The sequence below is a fragment of the Drosophila gunungcola genome (assembly GCF_025200985.1).
Source record: "Drosophila gunungcola strain Sukarami chromosome 2R unlocalized genomic scaffold, Dgunungcola_SK_2 000020F, whole genome shotgun sequence".
Lineage (NCBI taxonomy): Eukaryota > Metazoa > Arthropoda > Insecta > Diptera > Drosophilidae > Drosophila > Drosophila gunungcola.
In genome coordinates, this window is record NW_026453174.1 from 282,924 (window position 1) to 292,123 (window position 9,200).

Below are 9,200 nucleotides of genomic sequence, written 5' to 3' on the forward strand. Positions count from 1 at the left end.
TTCGTATATATATTTTATATATTTTACTCGGATTTTTTGTAGCGTGATAAGCAAAATTTGTGGTTATAACCTACTAATTTTTACTAATACTTATGGCTGTGCGATTAAAGGTGGGGCTAAAAAAAGTGCCAAACCTAGTAGCTTAGTATCTTACAGTCTTTGAGATCGACATTCCTATTTCCAGCAGAAACTTGTGAAAAATAAACAGAAAACGGAATCCTTCTGACATTATTTTATCATCAGTTTTCGGATAAGCATTATAATTCCAAGGAAGAAACAAGATGTCGTTGCCTGATATGGGAGGAATCGGTGATGGTCACGCGGACGCAGTGGTTGAGCTAGCCTTCAGCAGGGACTTGGGATCGGGATTCGTCCTGGCCTCGGCGGGACTCGATGGGCAGGTGATGCTGCGAAATGGCTACACAGCCGCCTGGATTGGATCGCTGAGAAGGCAGGGGATGAGCGTGTGGAGCGTGGCCCTGGGCGAAGATGGCAAGATCCTGGCCAGCGGCGGTGGCGATTGCACGGCTCGTGTCTGGGATGTGGTGCTCGGGCGGCAGCTGGCGAAGATTCCGCATCCGGACACAGTGGCCAGCGTGGACTTGAATCGGCAGGCCAATCGCCTGGTGACCGGTTGCCTCGGCCCGGCTCCCCTCGTCACCCTCTTCGACCTGCAATGCTTGGACAAGACGCCGCTGATGGTCTTTGGGGGTCACCACCGTGGCGTGAGGGATCTCGCCTTCTGCCTGGACAATCGCTGCGTGCTGACATCCTCCTACGATCGCACTGTGAAGATGTGGGACTGCCTGAGCGGCGAGAGTGCCCGCTCCATTGTCCTGCCGCATCACGCCAAGGCCTTGGAGCTCCACCATGGCGGTGATATGGTGACCATCGCCTATGGCCGCAGCCTGATCTTTCTGGACTGCAAGCAGTTCGAGGTGCTCAAGCACCGCAAGATGGCCTACAAAGTGACGGCGGCCACACTGCATCCCAACAAGGAGTCGTACGTGTGCGGCAACAGCATGGGCTACGTCTACAAGTACGAATACTCCACGGATGCTCTTCTGCTGTCCTACTTCTACGACAATGGCAGCGAGATATCCTTCTTGAGGTTCAGCCCGGACGGCGAGGTGTGCGCCATTGGCACGACTAATGGATCAATCGTTATGTGGCTACAGAACATGGACAAGTGGAACATCTACGGTTTGTCGGACGAGGACTTTGAGAAGGAGGAAGAGGAGTCCACCAGTTAAATACTCCATCAGTTACACAACTGTACCGTTCACAACTCTTCAGACTTTGATTCTGGTTCTCATGTTGGTTAATTTTGTTTTTTGTTCAGTTGCTTCTCGTTCCCCAAAATCGAAATCCGAAAAGGGTCACGTTCCTTTTCCCTCTAATAAATTTGTCTTGTGATTGAAAACCCCCAAATGGTCGAGCGATCTACCTGCCTTTTATGTGCTATCTTTTCCAACCTGTTTTGTGGATGATTTTCGAAAGGATTTCGTTTATTTTTCTACGCCGAACGATCGCCGACGCTGATTGCCTCGCTGCTTTATGGCGTTTCTCGCTCGATGCAGTCATAAATGCGTTTTTATTATTATTTGAGTTTGGTCGGGGAGTCGGCCAGCCAACCTTATATGTATCCAAAAAGTGACTGAGGTTTTCCTCCATTTTTTGGGGGTAGTTCGGCAGGCAGATAGCATATACAAATAGCGAGGCACTACAGAGATACATCTCTGACTGATCTGCTTTCCTGACCTAAGATACCTTGGGATTTGACAACTTCTTGACTCCATGCCTCTGTTTGTTTATCTTTCTTTGGGCTCGCTCTCCTCAAATGGTTTTCCATAAATATTTATAATTTCTTGGCTGATAAAACGAGTTCCTCGCATCGGGCTGAGCCAACGTATTTTCCGAAACACGTTTTCCACGCGTTTACCAGGAACAGGGAACCTTTTCACACAACCTCCTTGGGTGTTTGTCCACCGTGAGACGACTGTCCCAATAAAATGAATTGTCATGCACGTTTTTCTCCGCGGTCAGCACAAGTGCCTTTCGTTGATTGATGATTTCGAATGGAAAGTAGCACGGTAGCCACAGGATCAGCAAAGGATTAGCCTGTACGGTAGCCAGTCCAAATATTTGCATACTTGCCCGACTATTTGCATTCCACTTTGAAGGAAATCCATCAATAGCTCCTCGATCTGACCGCAATTTGTCCGAGTAAAAGATGCAAGATAGGTAAAAGTCATTTATAAATGTCCTGGGCAGAGATTTCGTAATATTAATGATTGGTCATTTGCCAGGGAGAAATTCTTTGTAACACTTTGAGTAGATCGGTTTGCCTGGTTTTTGTGTTTTGATAGGGATCACTGTGATTAAGGTTGCGTTGTGAGATATATAAATGTGAGTGTCTTGATGGTCAGCAGAAGGGTGGATATTAGTATAATTAATGACTGGATCTCCACCTCAAAGATCATTAATTTTTCAAAATAATATCTAGAGATTTTAAAAAGGTTAATAGTTAAGAACTTCCCTGTTCCCTATTTTTAGTTTTAACTGTCCAAGAGATCAATTTCTTACCTCCCCTTTATTAGTTATTATTTCAAAATGAAACACTCCCACAACAAGTTGGGCTGAACCCTTGAAATATCCTTTTTTCGTAGCACACCTGCCTAGCAAAATTTCCGAAATTGCGGTCACAGTTCCGTGAGCTGAACAGTTTTTATGGTAATTTTCTTACGGAACCGAGAATATTTGAAAAATATCTTACGGCAATTTCGAGCGTTACTTGGCCGGTTGGTCATGCTCGCTGAACATTAGCACCCCCACCGAAACACGTGGCAAGTTCTTGGTTATATGGTACTATATAGATACCTTTAGAGTGGGATATCTTAACCTCCTCCTGGGGTGAAATGGGCTGGGTTGGTTTCGGACTGGGTTGTTTTTAAGCGATAAGAAGCATTGCATTCGAAATGAGTGTAACGTATTTTTTATACAAGACCGAACAGGACTAGACTGCATTGAGGTTTGAATAGATAAGAGATAATGTTTTACAGACCGCGACCTTGGGCCAGGAAAAGCTGACAATATTTGCCTAGGTCTTATCGTCTTAGGGGGATAGTTAAGTGCATATTAGGGAACAAGCGATAAGATCCGATTCAACCAGCATTAAAGACTCCAATCAATCGAATACCTTGAATATCATATAATGCCCGCACGTTCCACGGGACAATCCTTAAGGATCTGCCCTTATAAACGGGGCCACTTGAGAACTGCGCTTTCCACCTCTTTTCTACGCCTTTTTTTTGTTTCTTTTTCCGCGTGTGTTGACACAACCCATATAAACCACCAGGATATCCTGCTCGGGAGGAAATTACTTAAAGGGATCACGAACTCTTCCCCCTTTCGAAAAACTCCTTCTTGAGTTGTTTATGTTTTCAGGCATGACTGCAACAACCGAACGCCAGTAGAATTCTCAAATTTGTTATAAAGTGTGTAAATTCACGTTGCTTTTCTTTCCGATGGGGAGGGTGTGTCCCATAAACAGCATTGAAACCCGAACCACAAGGGATCGCATCGGATCGGATCGTTTGGGAGTGTTGAGGGAAGAATTATGGATGATGCTGCCTAATCGAACGGTCGTCAAACGATCTCTGCCTTTTTTGGGGTGATTGCACTCGGTTTTTTTTCTTGTTTTTTTCGTTCTCGGGTTTTTGTGTGGAAAGCCAAGAGATTTTCCTATTATTTTGTCGAGTGCAAAGGACAAAGCAAATGATGTCTTTAGACTACGAATCTGACTTCCAAGGTTTTGTTCCTTTTCTTTATTTTTTATTTAATTGGAATTGTGCAAACAATATAAATCTCGTTTTATTGCTTTCGGTAGTGTAATTTAATTTTTTACGATTTTGCACACGAATGGGGAACAACTTTTGGAAAATGCAGCATGAAATGAGCAGAAAACTTTGGTGCTTAAAAAAGTCAGGCGTAACGGAAATTTGAAATACCCATATTGCCATGGGAACTGCATGAGGAAGCTCGAAATTTGTAGACTTGGGCTATCTACTGGACCAGTGCCCCACATTGCAAGCTCGCTTTTCCCCTTGGCAACAAAGGAAAGTGAAAAGAATCGGTGCCCCAAATTGCCCCCTGCCACGCCCCTTCGACAGCTAAAAATCCAGTTTGAAGCCAAACAAACCGAAGCCAAAACAGTTTTTTTTTGTATTTTATATCTTCCCATCGCAATCGCAACCAAAAGTACAGCTCCACCGATGCAACAACAAACAAAAAGACAGCGTACACGCGGATGGAAAGGGAGAGAGATGGGAGATGGTGATAGAAAGAGAGGGGCAGATACGGAGTGAGAGAGAGAGGTGGAGTTAGGCCGACTTTTTTGATACGCTCTGTGAGGGAACTTTTCTTGGATTGCTTGAGTGGTTAAAAAAAGAGTTAAACTTTAACTCTTAAACTTTAAACTTTAACTTTTTTTTGCAGTTAAACTTTTTATATGTGTTAATATAATTACAAAAATTAATAAATAACGTTAAGTCCCTTTTCTATAGGAATGGTGAATTGGCATGCACCAACAAAAAATTAGTTTTCTTAATAAAAATGGGTTGTGTTAATTAACACAATCGTTAATTTAGTTTATACTAAGTTACATAAGTTTTTTAAGTGGCTTTAGTGGAGCATCTATAAAAAGTTAGTGTTATGTTTTTATGTATATATTTAATCCTACGGAAGAAGTGCATTGCCCCTTCGATATAACTTCGTATAAAAAGCGCATTCAAACCCAACCGCTCTGCTCTCTTTCTCCATCTCTTTCCCTCTCCGATCATTTTGAATTTGAGGGTTGCTGCACAGAGAGCGCGAACCGCTCTCAACTTCTAGCTGGCAACACCGTGCGGTGGTTGTTTGACGTTTGCTTTTGCTCTGTGTTTTATTTATCATTTATTCGTTTCTCCGAGTTCGTCGAAAGAGGTTCGCCAGATCGGTAGCGCTTTACCTTTTATATTAATAGTGCGCAGTGCGCCAAGTACCCGAAAAAGTCAACAAACATCGCTGTTACAACGACTGCAAGTTGTATAAATAAACAAAACACTAAAAGTGCTGCCACAAGGCATTCATCCAGTGAAAACCCAACAGAGAGACACAATCCTATCGTTTTGTGAGTGGAATTGCAGTGTAGTGTGTTTAAATCACCAACCGCAAACCGTAACCAAGTGCTATTAAACCAAGGCCTTTGTTTATAATTAATTTATAAACAATTGCAGTGTGAAATTTCACTTTTGAAGGCAGCAAAAAGCTAAAATAGAAGGCAACCCCACAACACACAAACACAGGCACTCTCGCTCTCCCACACTCACACTCGCACACAAACGTGTGGAGACTGTGATTTGTATTCGTGTGGAGACTGCTCTTCCGCTCTCTTTTGGGGCCCGAAAACAAAGTTTTGGCGCCAAAAGTTTGACAGTTCGCTTTGGCGTGCGATTCGCAAACAAGTGGCGAGAAAACTGCGTCTCAAAACAGAGCAGAAAAACACTAGAGGATCGAAGACAAAAAGATAAGATACAGTCAACATGGTCAGTGCCCGAGTTCTGAATCCAGCGATGCTGAGCGAGTTCTGCAAGCTGAGCAGTAGCCCAGCGGTTAGTCGCAATCTGCCCTGCGGTCGCCAACTGAATCGCATCAAGCGTGACCTTTTCGGCAGCTCCAAATCCACCGAGGGTGCAGCCAACAAAACGTGAGTTCCGGAACTAGCCCTTGCATTTTACCCATAACTAATAAAACATTCCTTGCAGACCCTTCAACGCCGAACTGGAGCGCCATCAGGAAATGGCCACGCAAAAGTGGGGCTTCGACTTCCGCGCCGGCTGCCCTTTGACAGAGAAAACATCCTTCATCTGGGAACGCGTCAGCTTCCAGGAGTCCAGCTTCGCCCCGGAGATGTACACCCTCACCAGGGCCGCCCACGTTCGTCCATCTGCCGACAGCAATCCCAGCGACATGGATGTCCTGGTCAACGAGCGCTCCGAGCGCGAGAACTTCGGCTCCAATCTGGCTAACTCCTCGCTGGAGTCCAACACAGACAACGAATCCTGCTACGACTCACAGGAAGAGTCGCTGACAACGCGGTTTACCTCCTCCAACCTGGCCAGCACATCCTCGATAGTCCTGCGCAAGCGACAGCCCAAAATCACAGGTGAGTCCCGCCCGGGGGTTGGTCATATACCATAGATTGCTCAGCGGAGCTTGACGGTTCCCAGGGTCAGGCTTGATTGCACTTCGATAGACGTTACAAATTGGTTTCCCATAGCTTTCCGTTGTCCTGTTTTTATTTTGTTTGTTATCGGTTCTTAGGAGGAAGTTGAGGGAGTTTTTTAATTAAAATTTTTACCCAGAACTAAGGGATAGTTTTAAATTGACTGTTACCATAACTTTTCAAGATTTATTTAGAATGTTTTTATGTAGGTAAAAAAAAGGTTTTTTCGCTTGATTTATTAAACTAATCTGCCAAGGCTAGTACTGCCTAAGAGTTCTAATAAAATTGTCTTAATAGCTTAAGACTTCATTAGTGACTTATGGTTTTAAAGTCCTTTGGGTTTGAAGCGAAACTTCTTTTATTGCATTATTTTTTACGAAACCATAATATAATGAAGTTATACTCTCATTACTTACATTTTAAATAGGGTTGTTCGATTGGTTTCTCGTACACACCCTCTATATGTTTTGTTTATTTTCAATTCCCAGGGAATAGGAACCCTTTAGTAGTGGGCGTATCTCGTGGAACTTAAACCAAAATTATAGCAATTAGCCAATGCTTTGTGGGAGATTTATTTTCGTCCAAAAGGGTTAGGCCCTCCAAAGCTGTTGGCAGCTGTTTCAGCTCTTCATCTCCAAAACCAAACGGTTCTGATCTGATCCTCGGCTACGCGGGGGTTGGTTTCCAGATCGATCGCATGCGGGCTGGCTGGCTGGCTGGCTGCATCTATAAATGCCAACAGCTGTGACTCCGCTTTGTCTATGGCCTGACCTCATTACAGAAAACGACAGAGAGAGGGGACTGGGGATCGGCTTTCAATGCACCACCATCCAGAGTCCGTGGCCTTATCAAACCGCCCTTTGATTGCTTTGTACTATGTGTTTTTTGTATATGCCACTCGCATGCATGTGTAATTATAATCGTAAAAAGTGTCTGTTCGAGGCATTATAAATGCACCCGCATCGGGTGGCCAGTTGTGAAGCCTCTGAAGCCCTAAAAGCCCTTACTCACTGTACTTTGAGTGCACTCTTTACTACTTTGGCCAGCAAGCTAGAGCGCCTAATTTATGCAGCTTTTGCACCGCACCACCACTCTTGCTTTCACTGGACTACCTGAAAAACTGGCTGTGGACCGACTGTGTCTGGCTGCCGTCTGGCATTTATTTGCTACCCCCGTGTGGATCTGCAACCCTCTGTTAGGGAACTGCTGCCGGCCACGTGCCACAATCTGAAAATCTACCCGATACCGAAACCGAAACTGAAATCAAAATGTGCAAAAACAGGCGGCGCCTGCTGTTTAGGGATCAATGACTTGGTGGGAACGGGGACAACCGGAAGTGCAGCAGCTGACTTTGATTTAGCGATCACACGTAAAACACATAATAATAACTCCCATTTTCTCCTCTGTTTGCAGAATTCATGAAGGAGCGCAAGCGTCTGGCCCAGGCTCCCAAGAAACTATCGCCCGCAAAGCGCATGCGCACCAGTTCACCAAGTTCGTCCGCCAGTTCTAGCGCAGGATTCGGATTGGGGACGCATTTCGGGGCGATGCTGAAGCGCCCGCGCCACAACTAACGCACCAGACTCGCTGGCCAACCCCCACTGAATTGCAATTTGTAATTTTATATGATTTTTTACAAGCCACTGCGATTGTGTAGTATTTCCTAATTTTTTATTACGAACCTTTTTATGCAGTGCAAGGGCGACAGTTGCGAATATTAATCGTTAGTCTTCAACTACTCGTAACCAGTAATTAGTTGTAAGCCAGCCAGTAAGCTCGAGCTACATGAAACTTTTTAGATTTCTCTATTGAGAAATGCCATAAACTAAGTGATTAGTTCTTAACAACAACCAACAACCAACTATTGAACAAGAAAAGAGAGAGACCGCAAGCTAAATGGAATTAGTCTTAACTATCTTGAAGCCAAACGAAATTTAACCTTTATAACGATGGAATACTAACTTTAAACTTTGTGAAATTCTAGCCAATTTCTCCTGCAACTTTTGCATTCGGAATTTGCCGGGAGAGAACAAAACTCAACTCATCCCTTCTCTGCCCTGTCGGTTGTTAACCCAAAAACTGAAATTCAGGGCAGAGCAGAATTGAATTTTGTCTTGCACTTTAACGGCGCTAAAACGGTGCTGCAATGAGCCGAATTTTGGTTCATTGCCGCCTTGTTTTTGCGACCCACTAACATTGTCTTTAATTCGACCAGTGGAAAAACAAACGAAAACGAGGAATGCCTTTGAATTATTTTCGTCAATTTCTGCATGTTTGGATGCCATTTATTCGATGGCCGCCAAATGCACACAAATTGTCGAGCTCTCATTTCCAAACCAGTGGTAAAAATGTCTTTTATGATTTGCTATGATCTCTGGGCAAATTATGAAAACACTTTTGCCTAAAACTATTATGTACAAATACTAAATAACTATACTATACACATAGGCAGAGCCTATTCTTCATAACATTTATACAAAGCATATATTTGTAAGGCCTAACTAAGAACAAAATCCAAAGTATTCTCCTAATATTTATATGTATAGATACTCTATGTATAATTAAATCATACACAAATCATACATCAATAAACAAAAAAGCAAAACAAAGCCCAATGTTCTCTTTAAAAATTAAAAAAAAAGAAAACCCAAAAATCGCTGCATAAAATCATTTACATGTTTGTTTGTTATTGACTCTAATTCCTAACCATTTCTTTGGTTGTAGCCGTAGTTTATTTAAATAATTTTGTACATTTTATAAGTTAATATTTGTTTTTTCCGCAATAAATTGTTTTTGATTTTTTTAGTTGGTAGTAATTAAAAAGTGATTTTTAATATTTAGGTTTTGTGGGATATATATCTAAAGGAAACCCCAGCCACCAGAAACCCATGTTGTTTTGACTTTTGTTCAATAATTTAATTTGATTTATTGCTTA

General features: G+C 43.1%; 2 protein-coding genes across 2 annotated transcripts; both read left to right on the forward strand.

Annotated features, from left to right (window-relative positions):
• Positions 1 to 131: 131 nt before the first annotated feature.
• Positions 132 to 1,423, forward strand: LOC128256540 (serine-threonine kinase receptor-associated protein). Its single transcript, XM_052986972.1, has one exon. The coding sequence runs from the start codon at positions 282 to 284 to the stop codon at positions 1,251 to 1,253; it is 972 nt and encodes a 323-aa protein (XP_052842932.1). The 5' UTR covers positions 132 to 281; the 3' UTR covers positions 1,254 to 1,423.
• Positions 1,424 to 4,942: 3,519 nt separating this feature from the next.
• Positions 4,943 to 9,088, forward strand: LOC128256409 (cyclin-dependent kinase inhibitor 1). Its single transcript, XM_052986743.1, has 3 exons — positions 4,943 to 5,746; positions 5,805 to 6,205; positions 7,679 to 9,088. The coding sequence occupies exons 1-3, from the start codon at positions 5,583 to 5,585 to the stop codon at positions 7,837 to 7,839; spliced, it is 726 nt and encodes a 241-aa protein (XP_052842703.1). The 5' UTR covers positions 4,943 to 5,582; the 3' UTR covers positions 7,840 to 9,088.
• Positions 9,089 to 9,200: the final 112 nt, after the last annotated feature.

Excerpts from the sequence above, each read along its gene's own strand:
- LOC128256540 (XM_052986972.1), top strand. The coding sequence starts at position 282 with ATGTCGTTGCCTGATATGGGAGGAATCGGTGATGGTCACGCGGACGCA.
- LOC128256409 (XM_052986743.1), top strand. The coding sequence starts at position 5,583 with ATGGTCAGTGCCCGAGTTCTGAATCCAGCGATGCTGAGCGAGTTCTGC. Across the intron at positions 5,747-5,804 it reads GAGGGTGCAGCCAACAAAAC|ACCCTTCAACGCCGAACTGG; the intron begins GTGAGTTCCGGA and ends CATTCCTTGCAG. Across the intron at positions 6,206-7,678 it reads GCGACAGCCCAAAATCACAG|AATTCATGAAGGAGCGCAAG; the intron begins GTGAGTCCCGCC and ends CTCTGTTTGCAG.